At 31.1% G+C, this 19,459-nt stretch overlaps 1 protein-coding gene across 2 annotated transcripts in view; it reads right to left on the reverse strand.

The window, feature by feature from the left end:
* Positions 1–980: 980 nt before the first annotated feature.
* Positions 981–19,459, reverse strand: part of LOC148628622 (QRFP-like peptide receptor) — a 51,243-nt gene continuing 32,764 nt past the window's right edge. For both annotated transcript variants that reach the window (XM_088591252.1, XM_088591242.1), the window contains exons 2-4: positions 15,373–15,468; positions 1,840–2,555; positions 981–1,485 (exon numbers count right to left, since the gene is read on the reverse strand). In XM_088591252.1, the coding sequence (XP_088447378.1) occupies positions 1,354–1,485; positions 1,840–2,555; positions 15,373–15,468 (944 nt within the window). In that variant the 3' untranslated portion in view covers positions 981–1,353. The remainder of the gene's footprint in view (positions 1,486–1,839; positions 2,556–15,372; positions 15,469–19,459) is intronic.

Raw genomic sequence — 19,459 nt, forward strand, 5'->3', positions numbered from 1 at the left:
CACATACCGGAAAACAACACTAGAGGAATACGCATTATCATAAAGTACGATCTAATATAAAAATGAAAATAAAATACTATTTGACGAAATTATTTTTTTACCAAATAATATTGAATAGAATAGATAAACCGTGAGCCATTCAAATAAAACAATTAAATAAATTTTCCTATTCATCAAAAAGTGAAAACAGATAACTTTGTTTTCAAGAATAAATGACATGAAATCCAATCGCAGACCAATAAAATTGTTAGCAATTGTCTAGAATGTTGATAAATTGCTTACTCTTTTGTTGATCTCAATTTCGAATTTGTTGGCATTAAGATTTAACGAATGACTTTTGCTTAAGCGATCGGGTCCCAACAATGTTCATAACGAGAACATTCTTTACAGTTCACTACTCACCATTGGATTTTTTTTCCCGATAAATGATTTGAACTCAGATATTTGGTGTTCTGGCATTATGCACGGAAAAAAATGTAATAGAAAATTTTGTTCATAACTTAATTAGAATCTTCCTGATATCCAACTAAAAAATATTCAAGCACAATTTCTCAATATATCAATATATATATATTCGATATACAGAAATAATAAATCTTTCTAGAAAAGCAGAGGACGCTAACCCTACCGTTGCACCTGGTCCATGCTCCCAGTTTTTGGTTGAGTCCGAGTTGCTCATTTACTTTGTTTCTTTGTATGTACTATTTTGGTTATTTTATGTACATATATTTTGTTGTGTGTGTCTGTTTTCACTGTCTGGTTTTTGTCCCAGGATTACATTATTTGGATTTCCCCTAGAATCTTGGTTCCCTTGTTAACTCTTTTTTAAATACACAAATTACATGCAATGAAGATCACTGATTTTTTTCTCTTATATTTCGACTCGTTTAACCGAATCCTAGTCAAAAGGAGTTGTTTTTAACAAAATCCAGGTACATTATTCTATAATTATATTGGGAAAATAAACACAAGACACAATATAAATTCCTACAGTTTATTATGACACCTTTAATACTCTTACATAATATTTTACAGGAATTTTAACACACGAGCAAAACAATACATCATACTTCACAGAAGAAAATTCATATACGTAAAGCCCGATTACGCTAAACAATTTAATGCAAAATAAATACTATTATGAATTTGAATTATGATACAGTGAAAATTGTATAAATCATTCCGCTTTTGTTTGGTTTAGAGAGGTTTTCGGTTTGTTCGTGTTAAGCATACATTTAAAACCTCATCAAAATGTCTGTTTTACACAGGTTTTCTGTGTTCAGGGATAGGTTTATCCAGTTTTCACGGAACTAGTTCAATATACTGAATATTTATGTGCATCATCAAATGTAATCAAACAGGCTTTCCAGGATCAGACAACGTTACGACTAATCGTTTTCTCTCCTCTGCTGTTCCATTTGTCATTTTCGAAATTTTTAGCGATTGTGACCGTCTTTCGGATGATGTAAATGAGTTCTTCATCATCTAAAAAAAGCAAAATCATATTAGTCAACCTTTTGCTGATTCTTACTCTATAGAAGTACCTAGGTCATGCTCCAAGTAACTTTGTTCATTTTCGAGCACGACGTTTTAATCACACAATGACCTGTTTTTTTTAATCATAAGATAGTTTGTATCTTTCCATATTGAATGCTATACATTACTTATGAAACAAAAGTAATGTTTTGAAAAGAAATGTTTTCATACGGACATTTTTATTTTACTTTTTTGAATTATTTGGTTGCAAAACGTTCGTTTTATATATTTTATTCATATTTACTGAATAAATAACAAAAACCTGTACATGCATTGTTTTTGTTCTTTAAGTATTATACCCACCTGTCGTCTGTTTTTAATGCCAGCAAACTGACATCTCGCTATTTTTGTTAAGAATTCATAGAATCCTCTATGCATAAAACAGTACAGAATAGGATTTTGAGCGCTATGGGAGTGTGCTAGCAGCAGAGCAAATGGATAAAGTTTGCCCAATGTATCAATGAATGTCACGTGGAAATCGGTACAAATTATAATGATGAAGTAAGGCAACCAACACAAGGCAAATAAAATTGAAATGATTATCATCATACGGGCAAGTTTTCGTCTGCTTGCCATGACTTTGACGTCGTTACTTATTACTGAATTTGCACGGTTTAAATCATGGTTTTGTTTACATAAACTACAGCCAATCAGTGAATACAGGAATACTACGATAAATCCAGGTATTATATAAATTATGAATAGAAGAAAAACGTCATAGGCAATTTTATCAGAATAAGACGGCCATGTTTCCTGGCATACTTCTCTGGCAAACAGTTTGATCTCTGGCATGTTCGAGCTATTGAATAACCAAACAGGAGGAGGTTTCACTTCCAATAATCGTTTGTATATAACTAATGGACACATTATTATAATTGCAAGTATCCAAGTGAGAAAAATGGCAATTTTCACATTCCTCTCGTTACAAATTCGTCGAACTTTCATTGGATGGCGTATAGCAAAGTATCGTTCTGTACTCATGCACATTATTGTCAGTACACTACCCTCAACAGAAACTCCTGAAAAAATAAAAATGACTCGTTGTTTAAAAATGTTAGTTATTGAAACAGTAATGTCAATATTAAAGATGACGTCACATAAAGATTTTTCACCATCTATGACACAAATGATGTTATCCCTGCATTTAGAACAGCAACATTACTTCTTTTATCTGTAAAAAGCATCATATTGATTGTTTAATAAAAAAAAATCAAAAATGAAAGTGCACACGCTCTTAAAAGATAAAATCATTAACTATAATAACAATATCATTAACAATAACTGCGTCGGGAAAAAATCCAAATCTATCAACAAAAATATAGATGATCGAATAAATACTTTGTTGAACCATATGATAGAGAAATAAAATTAAATGGTATTGAATAATTTGGTCAACTTATTTTCCAACAAGTGCAAGGTATTTTAATAGACATCAATTGTGCAAATCATAGGAGGCAGACATCCGTCAAAACATTAGCAAGGAACGGTAGTAGAAACCAGTCATGTATATATCCATGAATAATCTTCGGTTTTGTGACAACCTCCATCCTATTAAATGTCACGATTTTCAATTTAAAAAAAAAAACTCAAAAGGAGAAGTATGTATCCTATCTTGACTTTTTATCTCGAAATTGATTTGATGTATTCATTTTCAATTTTCACATTCTTTATAATAGTATCCCACCTTTTTCATTGTATAGATGTTTTGTTTCGGTAGTTTTAATTTTTTTGTAGAAATTGCGGTAATATACACTGATTTTGCTATTCTTTTCTGTGTGTACCCTTTAGTTCCTTTATAAAGTGAATGACTTTTTCCTTGTATGCTCCCATTGTTCGACATTTTCATTCAGATGTATGGGCAATTTTAGCTAATGTTCAATTTTGTTAATGTAAGAGTAAATTAGCAGTTATTTACAAAATTATACAGCGAAGATCTTACGAATGCAATGAATTGCAAAAACAGCCCGATGAAAAAAAAATGAAATAAGACAGAAAATGACATTAGGAAAATCAATCAAAGGAATTACTGAAAGACACGCACTATCTATCAACATCTGTCATTAAGCACGTGAAATAAAAACATAACCGAATGTCTAGTTGTTTATTTGCAATGTGTTTAGAGAAAGAAGTGCCAAGAAAGTCGCAACAAGCAGCACGGCTGTGTAAATATGATTTTGGCATATAATTTGTTTTTTGACCGAAAATGTCTTTCAAATAAATTAGTGAAGATTTTTGACCATTTTTCTCTGTATACTGATACCCCAGCCTCAGTATTAAAGTTTTTGAGCATGCGGAAACTTGCTTTAGCATCTTTCCAGGGAAAGTATTATATCTTTGCACATATATACCTCTGAACAGAGTTCAATAAAAAACTGGGGTTGTGGATTACGTTTTTTTTCGATTGGAAAGTTGAAAAATGCTTAAGTTCATAATTACTTCCTTTACTTTACTGTTGGTTCGTATATTCTTGGCAATATACTCATCTCCCTATAGTTATTTAACTCTGCACAAAGTTAAATGATGTTAAATAGAGGAATTTTAAGACTTGTGGACAGTGATGTACCGAACAAACAGATAAATACATGTAAAAGGACTGACAATTCCAAGAAACAAACAATCTATTCAAAATTTAACCTATCAAAATCATGAAGGATGAAATCTGATTGGCTGATCAGAAAGGTTATCAGAACAGAAAGTAGAATGGAATATTGTTAGATCCTACATGCATTACTGCATGGAACATTTGAAAGGCCTAATTTTTATTCGATTGAGGGACAAACAGACGGTCGGATAGACAGACAAACATATATGGTTAACCCTTTTTACCCCTATAGATATTCATTTGAGGGAATAATGACAAATATATGGCATTAAGCAATTCTGAGACGAGCAAAATTAAGTTTAAGTTCATGACCTTGTAAGATATAGAAGAGTAATCAAGGGCACCAAGGTTATAGTGGTAATCAAAAGAATGCAATCCAGGGACAAAGACCAGACATGGAAAACAGACATATACAACAAAGAACATAAAGTAACTAAAATCATACATACAAAGTAACAAAAGCAAATAAGCAACTCGGACTCAACTAAAAACTGAGAGCATGGACCAGGTGCACCGGTAGGGTAAGCGTCCTCTGCTTTTCTAGAAACATTCGCCGAGTTGCTCATAAAAAGTCAAGTTCGGGGTAGACAAACGAGGAAAGGAAAACTATGACCCGTTGAATAAATCAGTTTTAATGATGCAGATGGATACACCATAACGATCCACGAGTTCATGATGACGACCATAAAACTTCTGTAGTGATGACTTCAATCTGACAGCAACATAACCCTGATCAAGGAGCCTATTTGTTAGAGTTCTAGCACAATACAAAAAGTTATATAAACACCCCATACGCAGGTGCTGAAGGGATGTAGAACAGTTATTTCACCAAGTTAAGCAGCAGTAAATGAAAGGAACCCCAAGGGTCGTATCATTGAAAATCTGGTGGCGATTTAGATTACAATGGATAATTTGTTGTTGATGATAAGACTCGCCTACACTCCTACTGATGATATGTTATACATTACAAATAATCTAATACAAAGAGGTCACTAACTGTCGTGTTATTACCGAAACCGTAAGTCACCAAATATGAAGTTGTAGAAATAACGAACAAGATACTAAATTGTGTATGCTACATTAAGGGAAAAAGATATCAAAAACATTAACAGACAAAAACATGAATAAATTGATACAATGATAATAAATACGAACGCAACATCTTTTACTGCGTTCCCTAGAAAAGAATTCTTGAATCAATACGATTAAAAACTAGGGGCTCAAGAGAGCCTGAATCGCTCACCTGGTTAACCATTTGATTATTTGAAAAACTAGAGGAATGAGACAGGCTAAGTTAAAATCAACTAAATTGTCAAATACAGGAAATGCTTTTGATAGCATTTTCATAACCTGAACCCGAATTTTGCTAAAGGCAATTTTTGAATTATGTTCAAAAACCTGTCGTCCGACCCCTAAGTTCCATTTTTAGTATAGGCAGCCATATCTATTCATGGATTAAAAATCACAGGCCATTTCGAGCACAATGCACTTAAGAACTATTATGCTTATTTTCATTCAAAGATCTTAGATGCTTTTAGAGCAGAAGATTTTCAAAGTTGTCCATGTGAAATAAACCAACAAAAAAAAAAAAAAAAAAAAAAAAAAAAAAAAAAAAAAAAAAAAAAAAAAAAAACTGTTTCAGTGGCCGTTACTCCTACATCAGTCACTGAAAGGTTTTGAAAATTTCGGCATAGGTCCTTCACATGATGTTTAACAATTTTACCCTTTGCCAGAAATTTGTTAAAGGCAACAGTGTTTGAGTTATTTGCAAAAAACTGCCATCTGATCCTTATGTTCTATTTTTAGTAACAGCAGCCATGTTTTTTTCATGGATCAAAAATCCCAAAGATCATTGTATGTGGGATACTCTAAGGAACAAATATGCCAACTTTCATTGAATTCTGTGCAATTGATTTTGAGAAGATAATTTTCAAAGTTGCACATGCAAAAAAAAAATCTCAATGGTCATTGTGTGCAGAACGCCATAGGGTCATGCCAAGTTTAAAACCTGTCAGTCAAGTAGTTTCAGAGAAGAAGATTTTTTTTTAAAATTGTCCACGACGACGACGACGACGGACGCCAAGTGATGGTATAAGCTCACGTGGCCTTTGGCCAGGTGAGCTAAAAAGTTTTGTAAGTTAAACCTTTACTAAAATTTCCTATTTATCTTTGTTTTGTCTTTTTATGTTTGTCCTATTGTACGCTGTATTGTATTAATTAAAAATACAATTTTAACTAAACTAAACTAAACTTACGGTAGGACATCAACAAATGTACGATCTTCATCCGTATTTGGTTTTCAATCTCTCAATAATAGGGTATGTTAATTCAATAACCACTATACTTCCTAAGGTTTTTTTATCCTTCAGGTTTAATTAACATTCAATTACGTCAACGTGAAGTGAACTTGTTTCACGACATACTAATAAAATGTCTGTTTGCATAGTGACATTTTTAATACAAAAAATAAAGCGATACTTCTTTACAACATTCATTGATAAAAATTTATGACCTTCAGGTTTTTAAACTACAGCAAAGAATGTGTCAATGAATGCGTGAATTTTTGGAACTTAAAAGACCGTTATGGTATTTCTCGGGGATATATCACTGAAAGAGTAATCACAGGAATCAAGATTCTATCGGAAATGAAAAGAATGTAAAATAGGGACAAAGACCAGACATGAAAAAAGACATGCACAACAAAGAGCATAAAGTAACCAAAAGAAATGCATACAAAGTTGAAAAATCTTGATTTTTGAAAAATAAAATTATGATAGCCCTCCAGCTAAGAATCATGCAAAATCTGATACATGGCTGGAAAGCTTACATATTTTATTTTTGATGCTTTGTTTAAAATCCTAAAGTAAACAGAAATTAATATGTGGCTTTTCATATAAGCCTTATTAATAAGGGATATAAATTATATAGAATGTACTTTAGAATTCAGAACTTTAGAACTCTGTAAACGACGCTAAAATACCATAGAGCAGAGAGATTGGAATGAGTAATTAAGCATTTCATTATATAGACCTAGAAAAAAAAAAAAAAACAAAAATAAAAATGTGTAGCATTTTTTGGGGTGTATCATATATAACAGAATTTGCATGATTCTTACAAAGAGTAATACCTAAGTTTCCTGTGTGTTTTTAAGGAGGGGAGTTCCGGTGCCCTCATATATATATCTGTTTACGATTTGCCACTCGGAACGTTTAGTTTACATCATTATTTCTCATTTTCTTAGGATAAGTCCCTAGTTAGTAACCATTTAAAGATCTGTGATAGATAATTTGAGGAATTCTGTAAAAACAGTACAGTGCAAGACAAGAAACAATAAAACAAAAGATAATAGCATAAGCAAAAACAATTACAGGAATAAATTAAAGACATTATTTATCGATCAGCATCAGTCATCAACGATATGAAAACAAAAATACCGGGGAATATCTGGCACAGTTAACTGACACAGTAACAAAATGATTAGGCACGAGAACACGGAATATTTTAAAGTGTAAGTATCTGCAGTGGGTAAAATATGGTATAAAAAACATCATTTTGATAGTGTAATTTGACTATTTGCACCATCAGAATCAAGGAAAATAGACAATATCTGTTTTCCATATCATGTAGGTGCATTGAGTAATAAATTCATTGAAATGCACTGAAAATGAACATTTCAAGGGCAGATAAATCTGTCAGAAACCTCATTTTTCTAACATTCTATTGAAAAAATTCTGAGCAAAGCCAGTGATCAAATAATGGTCTTGTCAAATAGAGAAAGCATCCTTGAGTAATGTTTTATTGTCAAATCGGGGGGGTTTTGATATACATTTTTTTTATTTTTCCCATTTTGCCTGATTCTTACCAACACTTATACTTAAGTGTGAAATTGTACAAGAATATCAACAACTGATTACTTGTAACTTTAATGCTCGTTATATGTTGAAGAAAAGTGAAACGGTCAATATTAAAAAAAAAAAAAAAATTGATTACTCTTTTTTGGAAAATAAGATAAATATAGAATAAAATATATCGTGATATTAGAATATAAATCTAATTCAAAAACTTAAAAGAAATTAAACCATAAAATCAGTGATGGATATTATGACAAACAAGCAAAAAACTAGTACACTAATAGGCCTGGAATTATATGAGCAACAAATTCTACATAAGTCCTGTTTAAAAAATTACTATCATATCATAAATGTGCAATTTAATGACAACTTGGAGCATGTGGACCATACCCATATTCTTGTGCCGTCTTTTGTTATTTTTCTTTCGGTTTATATGTTTCATATTTTTGTCATATTTGCTTATTTTCTGCTTCGTTGCTGTATTTTTTTAGTTTCTCAAGGATTCCGTCATTTGCCTGCATTTAATTGAAAGAAACATAGAATGTTTTCCCATGCATTGAGACACGAATCCGTCATGCTTAAGATGTGGTCAAATAATACTCTGCTGAAAGGTTAACGTGAGGTCCTCTCAAAATTATAACGAAATAAATTAACTACAAAAATTGACAGTTTATCTCAGGAAAATTAAGAGTGTTGAACTATTGACAAACGGACCGTTCAACTCAGTTAACTATACGTCAAACGCCTCAAATAACTATTTCAGGCCAGTCTTAACGATTCTCTTGAGACTTGATATTTCCTGGCATACTTTACCTTTTGTCAATATTTCATGAAATGTTACTCGAGGTAAGACCTTATTCTAGAACAATTGTGCTCTTGGGGCTTTTAGTTTGTCTAATATAAAAAACGAAAATGAAATTACCAGGACAATTACACTAAAATAGACTTTTGTCAGGGGAGAAGGAGTACTTATTTCTTTTTATAAAGATACATTATTTTTTGGAATAGTTTTCAGGGAAAAAAAATACCAACTTCTTAATTTGAACCAATTTACAGTTATATAACATTAAATTACAACACTTATGTCTAACCAAGAGTAACCACGGTCAATCATAAAGAAATCAGATGAATATAAACCAAACAGAAAAGACAATATATAATATCAATTTATATTGGAAACAGCTGTACACTACTTTTTTGTTTACGATTTAGAAGTTTACAGCTTACAACAACTGGTATGAGTGCTAGGTTTACGCTGTCCGGATATTTTATGTAAAAACAGTGTAATATTGAAGATTAAGTATAAAAAAGCAAAATATCATTTCTATCTTTGTTTCCTTATTACATACAGTCATCGGTAACAATGTCATTGGTTTGCGATTTTCTACTGTCGAAGAAAATTAAATTGTTAGAGAACAGTAGTAACAATATCTTGTGACCAAATCAGTAAAATCAAAGATTATTTGGGATTATTCAGACGGTTTATGTCCTACACAAGTCACAATTATGTGCAATAAAACAGCCTAAGTACGATTAACCATATTTATTCATCTAGAAAGCATAGCGTGATGTCACATCATCTTTAGAAATACGAACTTGTAAAGTGCAACAGTAGCTTTTATGATAAGGATTGTTCTACAATTACGATGGACATAATTTAACGTCCCTTGATGCAGATAATTACGATTTTATTATACTTTTATGTACCTAATCCTAATTATTAACGTAAATATAACTATCTTTTAAACACGATATGATGAAACATGGCTGATATGACCATGGATTTTTTTTCAAGACAGATGTATTCAACTAATAAAGTATTGAAAATAATGAATTAGCTATTTTGTGGGGTATGGGGATTGGGAATGATTGTGTTGCAATTTTTAAAAATGGTGGCTCCGTTTTAAAAATGTATTTTTCAATCTGGTGTTTATCACACATTTACAATTATCCTCTACAAATGAGTAAACCGTGGATTAATAAAAAAGACAAAATGACTGTTATTTAAAAACTTTCGACACACTTTCGAATTAAATGTAAGAAAGTCGATGTGCATGTATAGAGCATGCTCAATATACACTTCCGCGAGGAAAATTCTTGTGTTCTACCAAAGCCCTACCTCGCAGAAGTATATATTGCATTTTCATGGACTTATCTGAGTAAATCTGTGTAATCATTGAAAGTGGACGAGTAAAAACAAAAACAAGTACGAAAATCGTAACATGTCCACACTATTTAAAGGAAAGAAAAAAAAGGAATATTAGAAAAATCCAAAAATAAAAAAAATAATGCCAAAGACATCACTTAGGTAAGCATACATGTATTAATGCCACTCAATAAAATGCATAATGAGACATTTAAAACATTTTGAATGTGTTTGTGCTTGATTCGTACCATATATGACAAAAAGCATACAAACACATTCTTTTCTTTTGTTCGTTCTTTATATTCAAAATGTCCGCGTATTTTTTATATTCTGTCAGTATGTAGCGTTTCCGCAGCAAAAATCCTTTATTACTTAAGATTGTTGTTGACAAATTGCCCATCAGTATCATCTAAATGTTTTCGCTTAGCATGTCTTCAATGTCCATTTCATTATTCAAATAGCCAACGACATTCTTGTCCATAATTAAGTGTAATAAGGCCTGATCTGTTTTGTAGAAGACTAGATCAATATGATAGATCTTATCGGTCTTTAATACAAATCAGTTTACGTGTAAGGCAGTAGATGAAAGTCCCAACGCTTTGCAAAACTTTAACTGTCATGTTCTCTAATATTAATTAAAACCAAAATATAAATGTTAAAATTTGCAAGTATCGATTAAATTGGAAATACTAGCAATACTATGTAAAAGAAATGCACGATTTTGATTTTAAGTTCGTTACCGCTTTACACAATTATCATTATTCTTCATAAACAAATATCTTGTAATTGTAATCGTCAATCAAAATGCTATTATATATGCTGTGTAAAACCTAATTGTACCGGTCTTGTTATTGGTGCTATGATTTCTGAATTAGCATTCAGTATGCTTTACATTGCTTATCATATAAACATTGAAAATTTGGATATGTTGTACACGTGTTTCAAGTAGTAAACTCTCACCAGCAACATTAGAACTATAACTACATAGGAAGTTTAAGATCCAAAAGTCCTAAAAACAAAAAATATCGATATTGAATGCCGAATCCATCACCAATTAGATCTAGAAAAGTATCAAAGTATATCAATAAAGGAGCTACATTATTGTATCTACCAAGTTAAATACAAGGAATGAAGCCTTAGTATTTAAGGGTTTTCGAATTTTGTACCGTGAAAAGTTTTGTAAATGATGTGTGACGTATAGCTCGAAACAGAAAATTCAAACCGGCCCCTTCAATTTTTTTTAGAAATTAAAACATTCAATACTTACATATATGAGCTGTTACATATGCAATTACACTTAAATAAATACGGCTGCATTAGCTATAACAATAACATCATGGTTTTATTCATGATTTTAGAAATAAACTTTGGAATTAAATTTCTACTTTTGACGTTGAAACGCCTCTTACCAAAGGTCAATAACAGCGAACACAATTCATAGAAAATTGTGAGAAAGAGAAAATATCTAATTAAAAGGATATTTTTGTACACCACCAGTTATAGGTCACGTGGTGTGAAGACAGTAGGCCTACTATTTCTGTATTGGTAAATCTACTCAATATGTGTAAATCATGGAGCGAATTCGTTGTAACTAGGGATAAAAAAATCATGATGTTAACTTACAATTAATATAGACGATAATACAATTACTGTGGACGGATTTTCGTTTGGTATCAATTTTCGTGATTTTCGTTGCCAAACCAAGAAATTTAGTTCCAAACAAAATGGAAATTTCCCATTCAATTCAAGAGTTGTAAAAGCAGATAAGTGATTTTCTCATAATCTCCAGAATGCCTAATTGACAATATCAGTAATAATGGGAATGAGAACATGATTACATTTGAAAACGTACATAATATTTTTCACTGTTTCTACTCACAAGTCTTTTTTAATTTTATAAGACTTGGGTGATATAAGTTAAAACGGCTACAGCACAAAATTTAGTATATAAGGTTCAGAATGGTAATAAAAAAGAACATAATTCAGGGATAACGACCAGATAAGGTAAATAGACAAACACAAAAAGGAGGGTTAATAATGAAAATAACACGTACATAGAAACAAAAGTAGATTAGAAACTCTGACTCCACCAAAACATGGGAGCATAAACCAGATGCATAATTAGGGAAGGCGTCCTCTGCTTTTTAGACACATCTACGGAGTGATGAATCGACCTCTTTATGACATTTAGTCATAACCACACGTAATTAATCGTAGTTGTACGAACTATTTTTTGTGCAGTACTTTTTAGAACAACAATATGTATTTTCCGTGTGCATTAGCTGATAAGTTTTAGATGAGAGCCTTCATTTTGTGTTTGCCTACATCTTACTCTCAGTACTTATCAATATCAGGTTGTAGGTTGACTATAGATTATTGTTAAGTAGGAAAGAAGTAAACAATCTTAAGGCTTTTAAGTTCGTTATTGATAGGATAATTGTTGGTATTGACTTGTAGTGGTATCTTTTATTCATAGTTTTGTATAATAATACTTAGCTTTTGCGAAAAATATTGAGGCATTTTACGATTATTTCATATTTGTTATGGGAATCATCAAACTTTATTGCCTGTCACCTAAGAAAAGATATAAATGAATATGTTTTTGGTATTTGAGTTAAAGTGAAAGCAATTTAACGCCCAATTACAGTAGTGCAAACGGTTTCAGTCTTGTATTACATATTCCTGAGCGGGTGTACGTCAAAACATGGAGGCTAAAAAATATAGTGCGCTTTCTTTTTGCCTTTTCCTGTTTTTGTTTCTTGGCAAATAACTATCATTTTTCATCAAAAGTACAGGGTAAATATCAAGCTATGCCACAAAAAACTTGTTTTTGAGGAAAATCAGTATTTTCATGAAAAATAATGCTTCAGAAAAGGGGTATATTTTATGAACTCAAAATAAAAGTGAAAGTAGAAAAAGTTTATTTTTAGTTCGACCTGTCCTGGTGTACCAAAGTTCGTGCCTTTTTTCCTAAAGTTTTCTAAAATGGACCTAAAAATTATTTTGGATATTTCCTTAATGGAAAAATGGTCAAAAAATAGATTGAAACTCCTTGTCTATTTTTTTTTTAAATCATGAAAATTTAAGGTATACTATAGAAGCCTATGGGGCAAATAATACAAGACTGAAACCAAACCAATTGAGTGTATCAATAAGGTGAAGAATTGAAATATTTCCGAACACCCGTCCAGTTTACCTTGAAAAATGATTATTTAAACCAAATCTGATTTTTGTTACAAGCCGCAACAAATAAATAGTAAAGCATCGATATTTTTGCACTATTATAAGAAATATCAATTTCATTCATTGCAAAATTATTACCCTTTCGACACAAATCCCAGATCAGGTGCATTTCATTAACCGTCTTTCTTTCCCTAAAAGCTGTTGCAATGAGTTTTTAATAACAATTAAGCCGCTTTGCACTTGTTCTATGTACATTTCTGAAATTTTATCGCCAAGTTGATAGGATCATTATTAAGAAATATTGATTCTCCATCACAGAAAGCGAATTTTTTATTATACACCATGTTCTTTTGAGAAAGCGTAAAGGTAAAGGGCGTTTTTAATTTTTAGATAGAGATCTATTTCCCTTAACATAGGCAACAGGTGTTGCATGTTTGTTGTTTAGAATGACAGAAATATTGTTGTGAACCTTTAGCACTTTAAAATACTTTAAGTATTCGTTAGATGTATTGATATTTTTTTGGTTGGTCAGTTCAATTTTTTTTCTGAAAGGAATAAAAAGTATGCGATAAATGAATGAACGCTTTGAAAGTCGTGTAAAATCCAAACACAGCTGCAAACGGCATATATGTGATGATATAACTGTGCATTTACCATAATGAACTATTTTCAGTACATATCCTGTATAAAACTAACGAAATTGTTCGGTTACGAAGCTTGTTGATTTTCATAAGTTCAAAATGTATTCAAGATAGTATTAAAATTCTCTGGTTAGAAACAAATCGCATGTATTTATTCACGATTTGATTTTGGACTTGATTCTCTGTAACAATTGATAGATAAGGTAATGAAAATATTATAAACCCCACAACCTGAAATCAAAACAGTCGTATAAAATGACAACGTATACACAGCCAAATGTGCCACATATGATAATCATATAGTAATCATAATAATTTACATATTATTACCATATGATTCTCATATGTTTATCTTGCCTTCAAATCATATGATGGTCATATTTTTGAGAAAAAACATGATTATCATATGAAAATCATGCTGTATGCTGAAACATATGATATATCATATGGTGCTCGATTGATATGATAATCATATGTTGCAACCACATGATTCTCATAGGTGGCGCTTTTGGCTTTGTATAGAGATGGTAAAGACAGATGTTTAGTTAAAATAGCAATACATAAATACAAAATAAAGAAAAAAGAGTAAAACAAACGAAAACAGAAAACCAAGTTATAATCCGAACAGAAATTGTTAGAGATGAAGATAAGAATAAAGAATTAAACTTTTCATTTTTTTATATCAGTGAAACAGTACTAGAAAACATTGACTGACGATGGTGGAAAAAAATCACGACATAAGATTTGAGTGGAAATCAACAAAAACATAAAATTACCAAATTGTATTAAAAACACAAGTAAATGAGCTACACGGACTCCACTAAAAACTTGGAAAAAGTAAAAGAAACGGAAAATTATTGTCTATAATGTAAATCATAGAACAATATCATAACTGTTTAAATGTAAGACCCTGTAAGAATCAGGCAGTAGGTGAAACATGGTATAAAAAACACCATTTTGACAGTGTATTTTGACTATTTGCACCATCAGAATCAAGGAAAACAGACATGATTTTTCATATCATGCTGGACCATTGAAATACAATGCACTGAAAATGAACATTTCAAGGGCAGATAACTTTGTCAAAAACCACATTTTCTAACATTCTATTGAAAAATCTCTACGCAAATCCTATGATGCAGAGATCAAACACTTTCACTTGAGCAGTTCCATTATTTCTGAATGATACTCAATGCTCTTTTAACTCAAAATTTAACGGGTTTATCAATATTAATATTGTAATGATGTCACAATATTATGATACAATTATGTCTAGACATGATAAACGAAAGAAATGGTCCACGGATCAGAAGTGACAATACATACAAAAAATAAGTTATATATTAATAATTAAACTGATTATGTTTAAATAGTGAAAATAAAGCACACATCTAACTTTATAAAAATACCAACCTTGCATAAAATCCAGAATTCGGCACATGAAATCGCCATATATCCACACCGGATAGATCATTTGAGTTACTGTCAAAGGTATACACACCAACGTTACTGAAAAAAGGTCAAATATACGAAACGTACATATTTTTCTTTTTGACATAATTGTAATTAGTCATCTAAGTAAACAAATATGAAGAATACAGGAGAATTCTTTGGTAGAAAGGAAGAACAATGCAATTAAATAACGAAACATGAAATGTCTCATTGATGCAAATTTAACTCAATGTAATTAGGAAACTAATTTGAATGGATTTCATTAAGTACAATAGAGCATCAAAGTTGTCTAAATATTAATGCAGGTCTTTAGGAATGTCAAGAGATATTGTAAATGCCAATTATAATATTTTGCCAGCTTATTGTTATAAGAATGTTATTAAATACAGTTGTTGTACTTATAATCGTCAGACCAAGATAGAGTGCGATAGTGCTTCGTTTAAAAACTCACATGGAAATAATAAAAAAAAATGAAGCCTTTTATTGAAGGATTGAAAATAGCCTTCTGAGATGGCTGTAATCCTCTTTTTTTATTTTGTCAAAATGAAACGTACTCTTAAAGTTTTAAAAACCCCATCTTTTATACATTTTTAAGACTTATTTAAAAAAAAGTAAAAAAAAAAATAAAAAGAAAAATTATAATAACAATAAATACAAACAAACAAAAAAAAAATATTATAATTTTCACAACTTGAAATCATAACAGTCATATAAAAAAGTTAATAAGAATTAACAAATACATAAAACAATGGAGTTTAAAACAAAAAAATGAACTGCATGCTTCATGTATCTCTTATTTAATATAAGAGATACATGAAAGATGCAGTCCATTTGAAACTGACGTCATCAATTTCATGAAAGAAGGTACTAAGATTTCGTATCAAGTAAGATACGTGGGGTAAAAAATCAATAAATCTGATTTAAGAGTATTAAAGAGAACCAAAATTCTAGCGGAAATCATAGAACGCAATCCAGAAACAAAGACCAGACGAGAAAACAGATACACTCTACAAAGAACATAAAATAACCAAAATAACACATAGAAAGAAACAAAAGTTAATTAGCAACTCGGACTCTACTAAAAATTGAGAGCATGGACCAGGTGCACCAGTAGAGTAAGCATCACAGTGATTAAATGAAATTTCTCAGAAAGGATCGGACTTGAGAAGATAATGTTTCTTATAGTGTAGGCGATTTCGAGATGTTCTTTGAAATAATGTCTTTCACCTCTTTGTTTTTCGATCCTTGTTGATTTTGTATGCAGTTGCCAGTGCCAAACACTTTTTCTCAATATGTTAGAAAAAGAGAAGTCATCGGAATTTTTGAAAAAAAAAATAAATAAAAAAAAATTGAGACATATTTGATCTCTCGAGGTTTTTTCTTTTGATATTTTACACCAAGTAACCCGGTCCTTGCATATACACAAAATTAACCCTAATGCTATAGACACCTGTTCAATCTAGCTTTCATTTCTGAATAAGTGATCAAATCATACCACATTAATAGTCTTTCAGTAAATGTCAACATACTAGACAACTTTCTTTTCTATAAAATAGTTTTTTATCGCTATCCCTTCTTTGTTTTGTTTTAGACCTTTTCATTGTTTTACAAGCTAGTGAATATGTTTATCAAATACCATCTTATTGATAGACTATAAAATAAAAATAAGTATGGATTAGAATGGATTTCCCTATCAATTAAACTACTTGAGAACAAAAACATAAGAGGAACAAAAATGTCATGAAAATGTCATTAAACTCAGGTTAATTGCGTGATGGATAAGAACGGTGCGTGGCTCGTATAGAAAATTGAGCGAAACATCTACCTGATCGATCAGCAGGTTAAATATTTCCTGGTTCGGATAATGTAACAAGGTAGAATTTTGGAAAGCAGAAATATGAAAAAGAATTGATGACCGCAGGACACATTTTCAAAGTAATCATTTCATTGGGAACGTTTTTGACGTGCAACTCAATCAGCACTTTAAATTGGGAACCCTGAATGTTGAAGAGTTTGTCTGCCTTTTTGGGTTAAGTGCATTTTACGAATCGTGTATCACATATCTTTTCGACAGTAACATTTTTATTCTTATTGTTCTAAGATCACAATTTTCAGATTTGAACATTGGGAGTGAAAACATAGCTGACATATGTTTTGATTGAGTTCAATCGTATAATTCCCTTTGTAACAACTCAAACATTGAAAGACCAATGTTATTCTACAAATGAAATGCTTACGATATTTACATTCTGTTTCTTATGAGATATGACTGTCCATCACAAACAACCGTAATCAGTGAATCTAATATAGAAAAAAGGACATTTAAGCTTTATACTTAGTAATAATCCTCCCCGGAAATATAATGGGTAAATTCTATTGCTTTTCTATTACAATCAAACAATCACCAGAGAACCTATTGAGCTATAATTGAAAAATTGCTTTCGTTTCAATACGTTGTGGTGTTTCAGTATTTGTATTACATACTGTCATTTTTTTCTCTTTTCATTATGGCAAAAATAATCAAACGAAAATCCTTATTGATTGGCTAAATGAAAATTTGATATATGTTTCTTAATCTGGCAAATATTCTAGCATTGCTCTAGAAATTGCTTTATTAAATGTTGGATAAATCAACAAACCATACAAAAATGTAGAGCGATAAATAACAAAAGCCTTTCGTCTGAATTAGGTTAAACGAATAAAAAAACCATATGAAATATATGTATATATATAACTTTAAAATTTACTGAAATAAATCCTACAAAGCAAATATTAAAACGCTGACACATTTATGTATGAAGTGTATTAGCGTATGTTAAATATAAGCCATGATGAACCAATAATAAATGTCCTGATACAAGGAAAAACAAGGAAAGAAAAAGAAACCAAAAACAAAAAACAAAACAAACAAAACAAAACAAATGAGCAAACAAACAAAAACAAAACAAAACAAAACAAATGAGCAAACAAACAAAAACAAAACAAAACAAAACAACAAAAAGAACCCCCCAATATTAATGAATAGGAAAATAGTCATCAAACAAAAGAGTATTCAAGGGAACCAAGATTCTATCGGAAATCAAAATAATATAATCCAGGGACAAAGACCAGACATAGAAAACAAATTCACACACAACAAAGAACATAAAGCAACTAAAATAAAACATACAAAGTAACAAAAGTAAATGAGCAATTCGGACTCCACAAAAAACTGGGAGCATGGACCAGGCGAACCGGTAGGGTAAGTGTCCTCTGCTTTTCTAAAAGCACCCGCCGAGTTGCTCATAAAGGTCAATCTAGGGTAGACAAAAGAGTAAAGGAAAACTATGACACGTCGAACAATTCAGTTTTCATTTGTCGGAAATTTTGGTCATTAGTTTTTCTTTAAAATCGATCTTTAAGTGTAGGTAAAGTAGTAAGGCTGACCTCACAGTGTCTGTAGTATCCTTTATCTCAAGTTCTTTTTGGGGTAGATGTGATGTATCAAATCACCGAAACTAGAATTTTTAAAGGATAATACGTCATCTTTATAGCGGAAAATGAGATTAAAGGATCCAGCTTAACGATGTTCTTTCTTTCGGATCAGATCAGCTATAAAGTAAGCTTCATAAGAGTGAAGGAATAGGTCAGCAAGTAGAGGAGTACAATTTGTTTCCATTGGAATGCCGACAGTTTGTTGAAAAAAAACGCGTCTACCACACTGGACAAATATGCTGTCGATAGGAAATTCCAGCATTTTGAAAACATCTTCTCTATATATTTGGAAGATGATTTGGATTTATTTTTTACAAAGTAAGAGGAATCGCCACGGACTCTCTTAAAAGGAAACCAAGAAATATATGCTTGTATCTAGATGTACCATCTTTTTTTGAGAAACAACGACGTATAATGTTTTTGAGTCGGGATTTTAACTGAGTATGGGGAATAGAAGTATAAAATGTTAAAAAGTCATAGGTTTTTATGTTATTATATTCTGATAATAATCTTGAATTTAAAGTCTCCAAAAGATCTTTCGAATTTTTCAGGATCCACATAGAATTAATACCAC

Source organism: Perna viridis, chromosome 1 (assembly GCF_037379345.1).
Source record: "Perna viridis isolate PV_CMFRI_1.1 ecotype Kerala chromosome 1, ASM3737934v1, whole genome shotgun sequence".
Classification (NCBI taxonomy): domain Eukaryota; kingdom Metazoa; phylum Mollusca; class Bivalvia; order Mytilida; family Mytilidae; genus Perna; species Perna viridis.